This window comes from Pollicipes pollicipes, unplaced genomic scaffold (genome assembly GCF_011947565.3).
Source record: "Pollicipes pollicipes isolate AB1234 unplaced genomic scaffold, Ppol_2.1 Scaffold_4002;HRSCAF=4701_pilon_pilon_pilon, whole genome shotgun sequence".
Classification (NCBI taxonomy): Eukaryota; Metazoa; Arthropoda; class Thecostraca; order Pollicipedomorpha; family Pollicipedidae; genus Pollicipes; species Pollicipes pollicipes.
Window position 1 is genome coordinate 45,968,351 of NW_023596420.1, and position 17,291 is coordinate 45,985,641.

Sequence of the window (17,291 nt, forward strand, 5' to 3'; positions counted from 1 at the left end):
TCAACTTGTGGTCAAAGTAATGAATATGTACAGTGACAAGATGCGAGCAAAACTACATGGTAACACGTCATAAAGGGCATAACATCATTTCATCACTAGAAATGCTCCAGACACCGCATCATTAACGTCTAAATCACAGATATGTTTTGAATAGTCAATGACAGACGACGGGCATTTCAGGCGCCCAGCGACTCGCGCCGTCCGTAGATCTCCGCCTAGCCCGAACGATCGCCGTTGTCAAGACCGTTTAGAAGTAAAATACTGGCAAACATGTAAGGCCACGTTAAACGTTACTGAAGACATGCATGAGACATGCCGTTTGGGACCAGCTGCTACCTCTCCACCAATCAGCGTTCATGCAGTGAATGCCTCAGATGTGCGATCGCAACAGGTGTAAACAGGTGGGTTGCTTTCCGGTCGCGATCAGGCTCGCATCGCGGCATCTGAGATTGTTATTGCTTGGCTACATGCGATTTGAGAGAATGGACTTTCAAGGCGACGATGAACCCCGCCGACCGTACGTCTTGGCTGCAGGACACTGTACTGTTCGGCGTCAAGTCTTGAAGGGGAACACTTAAACCGCGCGAGATCAGAGCAGCCTCCAGAAGCAGCTCGTACTGCCCGACAAACGCCACGAGAAGCGGTCGAGGATAAGTACGCCGCGAGAACACCGAGATTCGTTGTCGATGACACGCACGCGGCTTTTACCCCAGCCGAACTGCAGATCGGGCATGCAGTAAAATAGGTCGCCTTCCTGCATCAATCGCACCACATGGGCTAACGTCCATCGCTGCAGCATCCGACCGCGACAAACAGGCCAGCCGTAACCACCGCCACCACTCTTCTGAACCGTTCATGTTCATGTTCTCTGGTGCAAGGTTGACAGATTTGCCCCCCCCCCCACACACACGGGATTCGCCGGTATTTTGAATCGAATTGCCCCGCTTAGCGTTCAAGTGCCGTTCGGAGGCAGGCTGTCTCGTAAAAACGCCGTGGCCGTGTCATGCTCAACACCGGGCGCGGACGCTGCTAGACAAACATGCTTTAAAAGACGTTCACGTCTTGACCCTGACCATGTTTTAAGCAAGCTGGTATGCCAGCTTGTGAAAAAAATATTCAAGACAGACGTACCTTATGATAATCAGGGACTGTACCCTAGGATGGCAAACTAAGAAGTCAATCCAGCATGACGTTGAATTCTAAAGAAAACCATAGTGCTGAAAGTTATTATATCACGATTTGTAAAAGCTGCCCACTGCGTTCACGGCCATTCGCTTCCTCCTAGCGTACGTGTAAAATGTAGACATGGAAACTAGCCCACAGGAGAGCAGCCTGCATGATATAAGCATTTTGTCGCTCTTCATAATAAAATCATTTACACATGCAATAGATAAGCTGGTTGAACGTGATACCATAGCAATGATTTTTCCCTACAATGTCCACTGCTATTCCAATTAAGTATAAATGCAGCAGCCAACACCGTGCAGGAGAGCAAACGGGAAGCCGAATAAAAATATATACAGTGCCCTAGTGAGGCCGCATGAGACCTGCGTCGCCGCCTGCTGACGGCTCTACGAGTGACAAAGGAAGGGGAAGGTGAAGTGCCGTGTGCTGGAGAGACAGGGAAGATAGAGCGAGAGGGAGAGAGAGAGAGGGGAGCGCGCGGCGCCCACTACAAATACTCCTCGGGAGAGCCGGGCCGGTCGTCGCCGTAGAGCGGCCGGCGGCGCGGCGAGCCCGAGTCCTCCCCGCGGCCAATCTCCTCCTCCAGCATGCGCTGCACCATCGAGTCGGTCGGACTGAGCTCGCTCGCTCGCGCCACGGCCGACCGGCTGCGGGGCTTGGCTGCCGCCCGCTTCGGGGGCGCTGCCGCATCGCGCGACCGCGACTTTTGTACAAACACCCGCTGAGAGGCGCCACGGTCGGTCCGCTCGGCGGCGCCACTGTCGGAAGCGACCGCCTCGCGGCTCACTGCCGCACCGCCAGATGGCAGTAGCGGCGGGCTGAGGTCGGCCGCCTGCCGCTGGGTGGGAGGTATGCGACGCGACACGTCCGCAAGCGAGCCCTCCAGCCGGCCGATGCGCTGGTGCAGCTTCTGCATCTCCAGCTTCAGGTCCACCTTGAAGTCCATCAGGTTGGACAGCAGCTGCTGGAACTCACTCTGCGAGAAGCTGGGTAGCCCAGCCAGCTTGGTCGTGTCCACCACTTCCAGTCGCCTGCTGACCTCCGCAGGAGGCCGTGCCGGCTCCTCGCCAACGGTCGCCGCCGGCGCCGCCCGCTCAGCCGCCGCCGGCGCCGTCACCTTCGGGCCCCACTTGATCTTGGGCTTCTCCCGCCTGTCCTCGCTCCCAGCGTCACCACCGCTACTGCCGCCGCCGCCGGCGGCGGCGCCACCGCCGCCGCCGCCGCCGCCGCCGCCGCCACCGCAGCCGCCGCCGCCGCCGCTGCTGCTGCCGCTGCCGCCGCCACCAGCCGCCGCTGCTGCCACCACTGCCGCCGCTACCCGCCGCCCAGCGCGCCCCAGCGAGTGCGCGCTCGCTTGCTAACCGCCTGCTGCTCACCGACCCCGGGCAGCTTCACCGAGGTGAGGATGCCGCCGCCGCCGCCGGACGACGCCGTCGCCGCTGAGTCGCCCACGACGCTGACCACGATGGTCGCGTCGCCGGCAGCGCCACCTAGCGGCTCGGCCTCGCTCCGGGCACCGGCCTCCACGTCCCTGGCGAGGGAAGAGCGTGGAGATGACCGCACTGGCACGGGCGGGGCGGATGGCAGTGTCAGACGCGTCAGTCATAGACGAAGCAGGTGCGGGACGTCGCCAGCTCGCCGTGATACACTGTTCAGTGACAGGACGGCTTTATTCAAGATTAACGCCGATAGTTCAGGTAGGGTTACGGTTGCAATTACAGGTCGCCGTCGATCAAACATTTATTGTGGTTCTTGTGACCATCGATTGAACTACAGCACGACCAGAATAAACCTACCTAAAAAACCTAAAAATACCTACAGCACGACAAGAAAGCCAGGAACCGCCATTGCCATAGCCATGAACTCCATTCCAATTTCATGCTGCGTTGCTGTGGATTTTTACGGAGACCAATTGCTGGAGATCGTGGAATATTTGCGTCCGCCGCTTCCTCGAGCGGGGTGACTCGTACCTGAGGCCCGACTGGCTGTTGGTGCGCTCGCTGGACTTTTTGAATCTGGAGAAGATCTTCCTGACCAGGTGGTCCTGACTGATGTCGGGTGGCGGCTCGTTCTTCCGGCGCTCGGCCAGCTCCTTCTCCCGCTTGACATCCGACACCTTCCGGAAGATCAACTGCGGCGACAGAGACGGCCTCTCAGCGGGGACACGTGCAGCGGGTGGTGACAACTGTCTGGCCACCAAATGCTGGCAACACTGTCTAAAATATTCGGCTGCAATCGCAGTACAGGTCAATAACTGACTTGACAATACGAAAACGGACGCTGTGCCCGTCCCGCCTCCACAGGTCACGATCGCAAGCTCTCAGGTGTGGGTACTTCAATTGCTCGTCTTTTTCATTCGTACTGCTTGCACTGGTGGGGTGGGGGCAGGTATCGACCCCACTCCAGAAACACTTTTGGAATACCTACAAGACGGCTGACGTTATGCTCCCGATGAGTTCAGCGCGTTATCCCACACCACCTCAAAGGTACTACAAGCTTTGGGTTCGGATCATATCAGATCAGCAATCTAGACAGGTTTAAGCTGGTCCATGTCGGCCCGAGCATTGCTGAAAGCGGCATACGTTCTAATGCATAAAGGAGCGGTTGGACCTATGTCTGGTTGGCGTCTGCTTTTTTCTAGTATTGGCAATACACCATATCTTAACCATCGTATGTGCCATCATAAGTCACTGACCCAAGTTGACTGATGCTCTCGGTTTTAGTGGCATGCTCTGTAGTAGCGGTAAGTGTAGATGATGTTTATTGTCAGACTTGTGACTTGTGTCGTTCTTTTACATGCGGATGACGGTTGCCCCGTATGGTTGACACAGCTACCAAAGATGCAGCCAGGATGTCTTAATGCAGGGGAGGAGGAGCATCACAGCTGTGGGGGAACTGATAAGAAAACCAAAGAGCATCGCAACTTTGACTTTTGAGATTTATCTCCTCGACGGCGATGAATCTCACCGCGTTGTTGAATCTGAGGAACAGCTCAGTTTTAGTTTTCTATCAGGAGCTTAAACGGAGTTTTTTGAAAAAGCTATGAAGTAAAGGGGGTCAACCATCTCCCTCATTGCCGTGCATCCGCCGGCCATTGTCCCGATTTGAAATTTCCCGCAGAGGAAATGCATATTCGCATATATAAACATGCATAACAACATATATAGAAACATATATAAAAAAGAAAAATAAAGAAAAAAAAACATTCACCGTGCGCCAGCACCTTGCATCTATATGCATTCGCCTTTAGACCTGATAATCCCGCTTCCTCATACGCCTTCGCCTTGTGTCGTGGAAGTTCATCATAGGTCAATGACCTATGTTAACAGTGATAAGCAACAAGCATAATAGCTGATCATCATACGTCAAATACCAACAATGCATGGCTATGGTTTGAGTGCACTATAATCACCTACCAAATGCTTCAGTTGCTGATTAATTATAGACCCAGAAAAACGCCCTAGATTGGTTGTTGCGTACAGACCAGAATAAAGGTTGTTAAGACCTAATATGTAAATGACTTAATATGACCTTGATATTTACCTCTTATTGAGAAGCGACCCAGGAAAAGTTTGTTTTAGGAATTGCGTTGGCCATCTAATTACGTTTTCAGTTATCTCTTTATCTTAAATCAGTCCCGAAATATCTGGGAGGTGCGCTCCTCCTCATCCGTCAGCTATAAGCTGATGCTGGGCTCCACTAGTGTTTGTGAAGCGAGGGAGGGGAGGGGAGGGGGCTCTTGGTGTGCTTCCTGATTAATGCGGAGATCAATACTGTAGGGGAAACATATGTACCTGTCGGTGCCCACCTTGGGTGTTTCGTGTTGAAAATCATAGAAATTCGATTTTCCGCTCTTTCATATATATCCGGACTACAGATGGACGTCCGGCAGGAGATAGCATATCCTTAAATGATATGTCGTAGTAAACATACATCTGTTCGGAACTGAAAAATCCCTAATTAGCACCAGGGACAGCGTGCGGGTCCCACTGGTCCTCTGCAAACGGAACAGTAAATCACAGCAAAACCCCGCCACAGCCACCTGTAAACCAAGCCACCACCGCCATTTGCGTGCACTCGGGCGCCGGTGCGCCAGTCCGCTAAGTCGGCCCGGCAGCGGGCTCTGGGCCCATTGTTTCGGTGGAATTAGTGGCGGCGCGGCAGGAGCGCGCGCCGCGCAGCGCGCCATCAGAGGGTGGCTGAGAGTGGGCGCGGCGCGGCGGCCGCTCCTCGGCGCCGCTGATGGAACTAATGACCGGCGACGGCCGCCATCTGTCATCGTAAGCCCGCGGCCGCCCCAAAGTGGAGGCGATGGGACGGGGTGGGAGCGGTGGGATGGAGTGGAGGCAGTGGGACGGGGTGGGAGTGGTGGGAGGGGGTGAGAGCGGTGGGACGGGGTGAGAGCGGTGGGACGGGGTGAGAGAGGTGGGATGGAGAAGGGGATTTGGAGCGGAGTGGGAGAGGTGGGACGGAGGGAAGCGGCGGGAAGTGGTGAGAGAGGTGGGACGGGATAGGAGAGGTGGGACGGAGTGGAAGCGGTAGGACGGGGTGGGAGAGGTGGGACGGGGTGGAACGGAGTGGGGGCGGGGGTGGGGGGGGGGGGACGGGAGGAACGGGAGGAGGTGGGAGGGATCAAGAGTGCTGGAGTGGAGTTGTGTGGGAGGTGATGAAAAGGAAGCGGGAGGAGCCAAGTGGGCGACAGGTGGTGGGAGGGACCAGGAGGGAGAGAGGAAGCGGTAGGAAACAAGTCAATGGAAGGAGACGGGGGTGGGAGCGGCCGGCCCACCTCGTTGGACGCGTTACGCGGCACCGCACTGCCCGCCGGCTCTAATGAAGTCAGCATCACCAGCGCTCTAATGAAGCCGTCAGGAGAGGTCGGCGCGCGACAGCGGTGGGACGGTGCTTAACATTGAGATTGGCGGACGTGTAAGCCGACGGTGCTTCTGTACGAAGACCCAGCAGCACGCTGTTCGAGATTGCAGCGGTTCTACTGGGGTAAAGGCGCCACATCCGGGTGAAGCCGCCTTTCCTTTGCGTTGCTAGCCGTCGGAGACCATCTGGGCACTTATTGCCGCGGGGGGTTATCGATCCCCGGCCCATTTGTAGATAGCATCGCGCTGAAAAGGACTCAAGTCACGCTAAAGGCATCGAACTGGCAGGACACTTTGGCCAGGAGAAAGACGCTTGACACGGCGAAAGTGGATTTGGTTTTGGTTTTGGTTTGGACAGGTTATAGCTCCTTTGCTTATGCGCAGAGATGTAGTATTAAGGAGAGAGATATTCATGGGGTAATGCCGCGGCTGTCCTGCATTAACCGGAGACTGCGGTGTTTCAGGCACGGGACGCCTCTTCATCCCTGCAATAGGCGGGGCAGTCCTCTCTCCACCCCTGCAGGAGGCGAGGCACTCCTTACTTCCCCCCTGCAGTAGGTGGGGCAGACGCTTTATCACCCCTGCAGCAGGTAGGGCTGTCCCTTCTTCACCCCTGCAGTAGGCGAGACAGGCCTTTCTTCACCCCTGCAGCTGGTGGGGCAGTCTATTCTTCACCCCTGCAGTAGGCGAGGCAGTCCCCTCTACACCCCTGCAGCAGGCGGGGAAGTCCCCTCTACACCCCTGCAGGAGGCGGGGCAGTCCCTTCTCCACCCCTGCAGTAGGCGAGGCAGCCCCCTCTCCACCCTGGCAGGAGGCGGGGCAGTCTCTTCTCCACCCCTGCAGTAGGCGAGGCAGGCATTTCTTCACCCCTGCAGCTGGTGGGACAGCTCCTTTCCACCCCTGCAGTAGGCGAGGCAGGTCTTTCTTCACCCCTGCAGTAGGTGGGGAAGTCCCTTTTCCGCCCCTGCAGCAGGCGGGACAGTCCCTTCTCCACCCCTGCAGCAGGCGGGGAAGGCCGCCCCGTCTGGTGACTGCTGTCAGGCGCAGGTGTGGAGAGGCATGCAGTGGCATGGGACTCAAACGTACAGGACGAGGTGGTGAATAACACAAACGAGAACGAAATGGGGCTTTTCATTTTAACATGAGTCACGCATCACTTGTCAGGATTATACGCTGGCAAGACATGTCAACACACTTTTCGTGGCTTCAGAACGTATCTAAGGCATCTGGTTCGTTACCGACTTTTACAACTTTGGCTGTTGTATTACTCTGAATAAAACAGTACCCATTAGCTGTTAATCCCTTATTCAAAGTGCGGTAATGTCAATAAAGGTTACTGAACGGCGGACTTAAGAGGTTATCACTCACAATTCTGCAGTCGCTCAGCCTAGGTCGTTATTTTGACCTGATTCTAGGCGATAGCGTTTCACCTGATTTCTCCAGTTTTGCCCTCCCTTAGCCGGAAGCTTTGGGTGTGCATTGTTGACGCGTTTCTCGGAATCTACCTGCTATGTATTTGCAAAGCGAGGACATCAGCGAATAAGGAGAAAGGACAAGTCCTATCCAACAAGCTATGAAATTTATTTCTTATTTTTTTCCTTCTTATTTTTCTTTTGGTTTCTTTCTTTCTTATTTTATTCTTTCTTTTTCTTTCTTAACAACGTTATGCAGAACAATCCTTCAGTTTTCCTTGCCAAGCACAACTAATGCAAACAAGGTTTAAACGTGTAATTTGTGTGATGCGACATAGCACATTGCGCTATAACATGATAATAGCCATGCCGCTCCGTAAGAGAACTACGCAGTATGTGCATCTCATGTCAAGTCAGGAGACAAAGCGGTGCTGAAATATCACAGCGTAAAAGGCTGCGAATGATAAAACGAGACGTTTCAACAATCAGGAGGAAATTTAAGCTTTTTGCGTAGCTATCTCAGCGTAGGACCCCTGAGAGGGGCCGACTGTACCGCAAACGGATATAGACGCAAGGTAAATGGTCCTCGTGAAAATAAATGCCACGCATACAGGCAGAATGGAAATGCATCGGTTGTCAGTTCACGCCGTGGCTGTGAGGTGCTCGGTATTCGGTTTATCTCGCCTGATCCAGCGGATTTGATGACGTACTCCTACCGCGAACAATCGGCGTTTAGCGGCACATTCATGTCACGTTATCATCGCGTCACACGCCTAACTCTGCACCATGCATGCTTCGTATGCCGTAAATGCCAACAGCATCCTTGCATTCGCGATCGGTTGAGGGCAGGCTGTCACGCCCCGGCCTTCGTCGGTCCTCGGTTTTACGGCGGTCACCGTTGAAATGGGTGTTCGCCTGCAGCTGACGCGATGTCGGATAACTTAACACCACATGCTTCACCATACCCGGTTGCCTGCGCCATGCGCCAATTCGATGCCGAAAGTAGCTTAAAGTATAAAGCATCTTACTCGGTGTCGGAGGTTGTAGGTGAGCACCAGATTCCTGGCGAAGGAGTTGGCGAAGGCGTGGTAGAAGTCGAGCACCTCCAGCAGCTTGTCCCGCTTGATGGTGTGCAGGTCGCAGTAGGTGAGCGCGCGCACGTTGGCCGCCGCCTGACCCACGCTCGGGTCCTTCCAGAACGTATCGCCAAAGACGTCCCCCTGACCTGGAGACGACAGAGAGGGGTGAGAGGGTGCCCTGGACGACCGAGTCGGAAGGTGTGCAGGTGTGTGGCCCGCCGGCCCGACGACATGGGGAGGGGGAGGGGGGCAGAGAACGTCCCGATCTGGGCACTGCATGGGACGGTGTTTACGATCTTTGGCTTGACGTCAGGACGGAAGGGCTAGAATGCCGGTCTCGTGCCGGTCAGGCCTCGCCAAAGAGTTACGTGAGCCCATCAATATGAGGCATCCTCATGACAATGCGGCAGCCGCATACCACACGGCAACAGCACAACAGAACAGCGACAACATCAGCACATCAGCACATCACACAAAACGAAATGCCTCGTTTTCCGAAGTCGAACTGTGCATGAAAACGCATCCCTGCAATTCGTTCACAGGGTGTCTCGTTTTGCTACTGTTCGCGAGTTATTGGTTCCGCCACGGCCCGCAATGCCTGCAATTTTTTCCGTCTACCACGTCAATTTCCTGCTGTGTTCTGTGTCGACACACAGAGCTGCACTCGGGCCCTCAACCCGATAAGGAACTTTGAGACACCAAACAAACCGATTTTTAGCGGCATATTCATGTGCAACTGTGCATGCAGCTGTCTGCAATCTGCGAGGTAACATTTAGTACTAATCCACACCATTCCCATGAAGAAATGGGCTAAGTTGAGCCATTCTTCACCGACTACATTTCAGTCCACGGCGGTCGGACAACAGCCTAGCCTCCGTATCATATTTCTCCCAGTCGGCTGACGAGACGAGTGTCACGTGGCCTGAGGACGGCCCCCGTCTCATGCGCCAGCCGGCGGCGGCGGCCCGCCCGTGGCCGGTGGTGAGCGCCGAGGGCGGTCCCGACACCGGCGACGGCACGGGCCGACCCGCCCCGGCCAGCTTCCGGCTCCCCTAGACACGGCTGTAGGAGACGTGACGTCACAGAAGCATCACTGACGGCCGGTGCGACTCGCGAGTAGACAGAGAATCGCAGCAATGCCAGTCGACGTATTGGGGCGGGGTCTGCAAGGGCCTGTGACGCTTTATGCCTCTCAGCGCCGTGATCAGCAGGGTTATCTCCAGGTCTTCCAAAGCCGTGATCAGCAGGGTTATCTCCGGGTCTTCCAAGGCCGTGATCAGCAGGGTTTTCTCCAAGTCTTCCAAAGCTGTGATCAGCAGGGTTATCTCCAAGTCTTTCAAAGCTCTGATCAGTAGGGTTATCTTCAAGTCTTTCAAAGCCGTGATCAGCAGGGCTGTCTACAAGTCTTTCAAAGCCGTGATCAGCAGGGCTATCTCCAGGTCTTCCAAAGCCGTGATCAGTATGGTTATCTCCAAGTCTTCCAAAGCCGTGATCAGCAGGATTATCTCCAAGTCTTTCAAAGCCCTGATCAGCAGGGCTGTCTCGCAGTCTCCCAAAGCCGTGGTCAGCAGGGCCGTCTCTCAGCCTCCCAGCGCTGTGGTCAGCAGGGCCGTCTCCCAGCCTCCCAGCGCCGTGATCAGCAGGGTTGTCTCCCGGTCTCCCAGCGCCGTGAGCAGCAGGGCCGTCTCCAAGCCTCCAAGCGCCGCGATAAGAAACACACACTGCATCCCATCATGATCAGTGATCCATCAGACAACAAGTGGTAGGCATCAACACTGTCCTGGACAGATGCCACGATGCGAGACAAATTTATGCGTTTCGAGGCTGTACAGTGCATGCATCCGCGACATTGACCTATCTATTAATAGACAAGTCAATGAGTGGGGAGCCTTTGCCGTCTTCGAAGGAATGGAGACCGTAATTTGGGGCGGAGAGAAGAAAGTCGATGGTTAAAAATTGTGACTATCAAAATAGAAACCTCTTGGGTTCGTGAAAACTGGTCTTTCTTTTTAAAACCCCTTAGGAGATTTCCGTTGCAGCTATTTTGCAACACGCGGTAACTAGTTCAGATAAATTCTTTATTACAATCGAATTACAATGACTCGAGATCCTTTACGGTCTTTTCACCTTACCAAGCCTACTGCGCGCGCCGTCTAAGCTCTATGTGTCACCACTACCACCAGGAGGCCCAGGAGCCCCGAACATGACGAATTTGGGCCGTCTTCAGCTCCCTCTGACACTCCGAAACATTTCTGCTTACATTTCTACTCATGGGTGTTTCATAAACATCTTTCTACAAAGCGAAATTTTGCGCGCATCCCGTGCAACAAGACAGCCAGCTAGACACACCTTGTACAAGCAGAATATTGTCAACATCGTTCAGTGAAGCGAGCTAGCTATACTCTCCCGACCCGATCAACTGCATGTGCCTGAAGATGGACGAGGCGTCAGTTGATCACATACAGCGCACGCGCACGCCTGGCAGTCGCATCGCTTGGTGCGCTGGTGGATCTTTTTGTTATTTTGCCCCTCCGGAAGAAGCCCAGAGAAGGTTATGATAATAAACGGAGCGTAGGCGTGTTCAACAGCGCCTGACATGCCCGACGTCAGTCAGCCGGTCTGTTGTTTGCCTTCACCGGGCGGTGACGCCCGGATAGCTGTAAGCTGAGAACACCTGCTACCAGTGACTCCCATCAGCATCCCCTTCCCCTCCTTCCATCTCTTTCCCCTCTCTCCCCCGTTTTCTTTGTTCCTCCCTCTCTCAGCTCCTCCCGGTCCTTCTTACCTCTCTCCCTCTCTGCCCCCCCCCCCCCCTCTCTCTCTCTCCCTCTCCCTCTCCTCTCTCTCCTCTCTCTCCTCTCTCTCTCTCTCTCTCCTCTCTCTCTCTCTCTCTTCTCTCTCTCTCTCTCTCCCTGCTTTTTGTCCTCCTTTCCTCCCTTCCTCCTTTCCTCCCTTCCTCTTTTCCTCCCTTCCTCCCTTTCTCCCTACCTATCTTCCTCCTTTTCTGCCTTCCTGCCTTCCTCCCTTCCTCCCCTTCCTCACTTCCTTGCTTCCTTCCCTTTATCCCCCCCCCCCCTTGCGCGGCGTGGAGTCGCTACCAGCCTCCCTGCATCTCCCTCTCAGGCGGCGCCCACCTGTGCTGTGACTGCACGATCAATACCTTAACGGGCAAACAAACAACTCGCCAATTTGGGTCAAGTTGGGCGCCGTGAAAGTCAGGCTGGAAACATCGGGAATTATTTAGGTGGCGAAGGCAAATCCACACTCAAGGTCGCCACTGTGGACACAACGAAAAGTTCAGCACGTAGTGTTTGGAACTTCCGAGACCGGCATTTCCTGGAAGAGGAAAAGGACCAGGACTCTGAGCTAGAGGAGCAAACAGGGCACCCGTTTTTACAGAAAAAAAACCTGAGGCTTAACCACAGTAGAGCAGGCAACTAGAATGATCGCGTCGTGCCTGGTTTTACATTTACAAACATTTAATCAGGGTGCACAACGAATAAACGTTTCATTTGGAGACGACAGCCAGATGTTGGACCAAAAACGGCCGGATGAAGACCAGAGGTATGCAAAAAGTTTGCGCCGCAGGTGATACATGTTTCTGGGGGCTCTATATGTACCTCACAACATGATTTATATTTCACATGGGTTTTATGGTGTTATTATAACACCTCTGATCACGGAGTCTAGAATCTGTGAGACAAGCTGTTCCAAATCCAAAATCCGTTTATTGTCAGTGGCAAGTACTCGAATGCCATCGGAAAATTGCACATCGCTCTCAATCACCGTCATCAAACACCGACGATAACATCGCCTGCAAAGATGGCAAAGACGCACCGGGGGGCTCGACCGTGACGCACAGCCGGCATGACTGAACCCAGTTCTGACTTTACCCAGACATGACTGAACCCAGTTCCCACGATCGGGGCACATAACTCAACTCCCCGTGCCCCCATCACGTGACTTGAGGCTTTGACAGCCGCCGGCGCCGCCGGGCCCGCCCACCGGTCCCCGCCGTTATACAGCCGGTGGCGTGACGAGGCCCCGGTCCGCCTCCGCGCGGGCTGCGGCGTCCGCCCGGGGCGTCCGCATGCGAGGCGGCACCCGGTCATGGCAAGGCACCAGGCGGCGCCGGCGCCAGTTTCGCCGCCCCGCCGGCACCCGTGAACGGAGAGTGGAGCGCCAGCTATTATCGACCACGCCAGGCCGCGGCCGCGCCACCGACCAAAGCCGCCGGCCGACGGATCCGCAGGGGTGGAGAAACGCTGCCGACGGAACGGGATCCGTGGAGGAACGCTCCGGACGAAAGGGATCCGCATCGGTGGAGGAGCACTCCGGACGAAAGAGATCCGAACCGGCGGAGGAGCGCTCCGGACGAAAGAGATCCGAACCAGCGGAGGAGCGCTCCGGGCGGAAGAGATCCGAACCCATGGAGGAATGCTTCTTACGAAAGAGACCCGAACCGGTGGAGGAGCGCTCCGGACGAAAGAGATCCGAACCCATGGGGAATGCTCCGGGCGAAAGAGATCCGAACCCATGGAGGAATGCTCCGGACGAAAGAGATCCAAACCGGCGGAGGAATGCTTTGGACGAAAGAGGTCCGAACCGATGGAGTAGCGCTCCGGACGAAAGAGATCCGAACCGGCGGAGAAGCGCTCCGGACGAAAGAGATCCGGCCCGGCGGAGGGGCGCTCCGGACGAGACGCCTCCGTGGAGGAATGCTTCGAACCAGTCATCAGAACCGGCGGATGAAAGGTTCCGAAAAAAAACATCCGGGATGATGGTGGCACGCTCGGAGAGAGAGAGAGAGAGACGCAGGATCGAGCGCCGCACAGCACTGTGGCCCAGCGCCACCGCCTGTCGGGCCGCCTGCTCGGCCGCTGCCGGAAGCCCCAGTCGCCACCGCCATGACTGGTGACGGTCTGCTGAGGTAAGCCGAGGTATCGGCTGACTCGGCCGGGCCTTGTCGCTCCGGACAGATCGCGCGTGCAATAAAATGCAGATGACGTCGAGGGTGTGACGCTGGTCGACGACTCCACGCCGCAGAAACCCGCTCGCCTTCGTCCGGACCCGACCGCCCCGGCAAAATGAAACAGCGCGGAAGCTCGCCACTGCCCAAATGAACGCCGCAAAATACAATAACTGAAGGCATGGATTGCCGCCCGTGAGTGAGCCGGGAACGTAAAGCGGTTGCGTGTGTCCGGCGATGGGGGGTGTTGCGCAGGAGCCAGATTCCAGATGGCCAAAGATGCGGTCCAGGATGGAGGAGTCGCAAGGTCTACAGGCAAAGGCTCTACCCGTAGCTGCGTCGATCGCCATATCTGACCGCCGTCCACCCGGCGGTGGTGACGTCTCAGGGCGGCCGACGTCCGAAGTCCGGTGGGTTTGCCCGAGGCCCGGTCTGCCCGAGGCCTGGTCTGCCTGAGGCCGTGTCTGCCCGAGGCCTGGTTCGCCCGAGGCCGGGTCTGTCTGAGACCGGGTCTGTCCCAGGCCATATCTGCCCGAGGTCGGGTCTGTCCGAGGCCGGGTCCGTCCGAGACCGTGTCTGCCCGAGGCCGGCTCTGCCCGAGGCCGGGTCCGTCCGAGGCCGGGTCTGTCTGAGGCCGGATCTGTCCAAGGCCGTATCTGCCCGAGGTCAGGTCTGTCCGAGGCCGGGTTCGTCCGGGGCCGGGTCTGCCCGAGGCCGGGTTTGCCCTAGGTCAGGTCCGCCCGAGTTCCGGCCCACTACAGGGTGTCGGGGCGCTATCTCGCCCGGCCACCATAACCGGAGCTGGCCACGCGCCTGCAGCAGGACGAGCACCAGGCTCGCCCGCCCGTCCGCGGCAGGACGAGCGCTTAGCTTGCCCACCCGTTCGCGGTAGGATGAGCGCCGAGTTCGCCTGCTCGTTCACGGCCTCGTCACAGTCGCTAGCGAGACTGGGTTCCGCGTGGATGGACGAGCGCCGAGCTCGCCCGTCCGTCCGCGGCCTCGCCACAGTCGCTGGCGAGGCTGGGTCCCGCGCGGATGGACGAGCGCCGAGCTCGCCCGTCCGTCCGCGGCCTCGCCACAGTCGCTGGCGAGGCTGGGTCCCGCGCGGATGGACGAGCGCCGAGCTCGCCCGTCCGTCCGCGGCCCTCGTCACAGTCGCTGGCGAGGCTGGGTCCCGCGCGGATGGACGAGCGCCGAGCTCGCCCGTCCGTCCGCGGCCTCGCCACAGTCGCTGGCGAGGCTGGGTCCCGCGCGGATGGACGAGCGCCGAGCTCGCCCGTCCGTCCGCGGCCTCGCCACAGTCGCTGGCGAGGCTGGGTTCCGCGCGGACGTCAAGCTGTGTGGCTTCAACACGTACCGCGACGGGGCACATCGGCGCAGGCCTCCCAGTGGCCAGACGGGGCCCGTGTCAGACCGGACTCAGGTCGAGCCCCGGTTTGTTGGACTCTTATCAGAGAAACGCGGTTCACTTCACATGTCTATCCGGCTGGCGCCCCACACCCACCAATGTTAAAGCATGGATTCAGACCCAGAGTCAGACCCAGAATCACGCCCAAATGAAAGCTCTAATCTGATGCGGACTATGAAGTCTGGTAACCAGAGATACACCGTCATAACCAGACTCAGTCCAGAGTGAGTAAGGGATCCACCTGTCGCACAACACGTGAGGCTTGCAAGCTTCTCCCCCGCACTGCCATAGCGCCGGCTGCTGCTGAAATTTTACTGTGCGCTGATGTATTCTATTCCACTCGCTAATGCCACGTCTATGAAATGCAAAATCAGCCTTGAAGTGCGACGCCAGACACCGGGAATCAAACCCGGAATCGGGCCCAAGGACTCAGCGACTGGCTCACCCGAGGAATGAGACCTGCGTCGGGCCGCGACGGTATCATGACAACGGAGAACTCGCCAAAATGGATGTCCGCACCTCATTCGCGGCTTACGAAGCAGCTCGGGCGCCTGCGGCTGCATACCAATGGACCGGTTCGCTGCACTGTTTTCTCTAGGCTGCTCTCCAGGGGCACGACATCTCGCAGCGGGTGCCCGCCGGCCACGCCTGAGCTCCGCTTTAGCACACGCTGAAGATGAGCTGAGCGCAGAAAATGCGGGCACGGATGCCTTTCGCTCACACTCGGGTCTGCTGATATCTGATGATCTTCACAAGAGCACAACGTGGCAGCGGTTACATCTGAATCAACACAAATTAAGCAAAGATAATCACATCTACCAGCACAACTCTCACACAGTCTTGTAAACTCCGTCATCCCATGCGAACCCTCTTGCACAACATCTCTGCGCACACCCACCGCACCAGTAAGGCGTTCCCTTAGTGCGTGCGAGGGAGAGGGGACAGGAGCGGGAGGACCGGCGCCACCCACCGAGAATGGCGACCACCTCGTCGTCCTGGATGACCTCGAGCGAGCCAGACACGATGTAGCAGAGCGTGTCGATGCTCTCGCCGGTGTGGAAGAGCATGTCGCCGGGCGCGCTGTGCGACATGTTGAAGTGCACGGCCAGCGCGCGCAGGCAGCCGTCCGACGCCAGCCGGAACGCAGGGTGCTCGTTGAAGACCTTGCGGTTCAGATGCACGCAAATGTCGGCCCGCATGTCCTTCGGGCAGTAGTTGAGCACCTGGTGACATCAGCAGAGGGTCACGTGACGGCCGGCGGAGGTCGGGCGGCGGCCAATCAGCGGCGGTGGTGATTACGTTGGAGCCGTTCGGTCCCGAGCGGGCCGGAGGGGCCCGTGCCGGTGGCGCCAGCAGGGCCACCAGACAGCTGACCGGGCGGCCAGTGACGACCGACGGCGGCCCAGACGGCACTCGGTCAGCAATCGCAGTCACGAACGGCTCGTTACGCGGCAACGGCACAGGGCCACGATCGAGGCCGAGCCCTCCCCGGCGGCAGGCTGAGGCGCTCGTGATGACGCCGACTAGCGACAGAGTGAGTCACTCGCCATCTGACTCACCACTGACTCGCTCGTCGCTCGTCGGGGCGTGCGGCATGAGCTGTTGCCACGAGTGAGTTTTTGACGACCGTAAGTCAGTATTAACTCGCAGAGATTTTCAAAATCACCGACCTCAGTGATGCGGCGAGCCACCACCATGTGACGGCACAGCAAAACAGCATCAACTGTCTCGCCGCCAACGCCACGTCAAGCTTGACGCTACACTGAGTCAGTGTCAGGCACACACGTGCTGCATGCACAATCATGCACGCTACCGCGCTAATAACGCTGCCACCCATGCAATATTTGCGGAGCGAACAACTGGATGTCTCAACAAATATTGCGTCACTGCAAACGATCCACGTAAGATTTACTCGGTCGAAGTCAATCTAGCTCTGGTAACCAAACACCACAGCTGATTACTTCGTTTGGTGTGTGTCATTGGGGCTTTACGACGCACTCAGCTGCTGAGGCTATGTGGCGTCGCCTGCCTCTCACCATGGCAGGAAGGGCGGGCACGCGGGGAATCGAACCCCGTACCTCTGGTTTCCCAGACGCGTAGTGGTTAACGCAGACGCGTTAACCACTGCACTACCGGCACTCCCACTTAGTTTGGTTAAACAAAAGCTTAAGACGACTTCCGTGCACAGTGTGGTTGCATGACACACGTTGTGTTTGCTACGGAATGATTCGGCCCAGCCCTGGAGGCAAATACAGCAAAGAGGTTTTTATTGCGGGGTACCCACTCTTTGAGGACGGATTAGATGCAGTATTTTACCTTCCACAGCGTAAATACATTTCGGTTTGAGTAACCAGGCTTGTTCAGGGC

The 17,291-nt window shown here is 56.9% G+C and overlaps 2 protein-coding genes across 2 annotated transcripts in view; both read right to left on the reverse strand.

The window, feature by feature from the left end:
- Positions 1-553: 553 nt before the first annotated feature.
- Positions 554-2,214, reverse strand: LOC119094581 (uncharacterized). The gene is made up of 2 exons (XM_037217644.1): positions 1,753-2,214; positions 554-573 (listed from the first exon to the last, which is right to left on the reverse strand). Exons 1-2 carry the CDS (start codon positions 2,129-2,131, stop codon positions 554-556), a joined length of 399 nt encoding a protein of 132 aa, XP_037073539.1. The 5' UTR covers positions 2,132-2,214.
- Positions 2,215-2,499: 285 nt separating this feature from the next.
- Positions 2,500-17,291, reverse strand: part of LOC119094582 (potassium voltage-gated channel protein eag) — a 46,698-nt gene continuing 31,906 nt past the window's right edge. Inside the window, exons 7-10 of the mRNA XM_037217645.1 lie at positions 15,895-16,147; positions 8,497-8,693; positions 3,156-3,316; positions 2,500-2,716 (exon numbers count right to left, since the gene is read on the reverse strand). Of these exons, the coding sequence (XP_037073540.1) occupies positions 2,500-2,716; positions 3,156-3,316; positions 8,497-8,693; positions 15,895-16,147 (828 nt within the window). The remainder of the gene's footprint in view (positions 2,717-3,155; positions 3,317-8,496; positions 8,694-15,894; positions 16,148-17,291) is intronic.

Bases quoted from the DNA above. Each gene is read 5' to 3' on its own strand.
- LOC119094581 (XM_037217644.1), bottom strand. From the start codon at position 2,131: ATGGACTTCAAGGTGGACCTGAAGCTGGAGATGCAGAAGCTGCACCAG. The intron at 574-1,752 runs GCGGGGAGGACT...GCGCGGTTTAAG, and splicing joins GCTGGAGGAGGAGATTGGCC to TGTTCCCCTTCAAGACTTGA.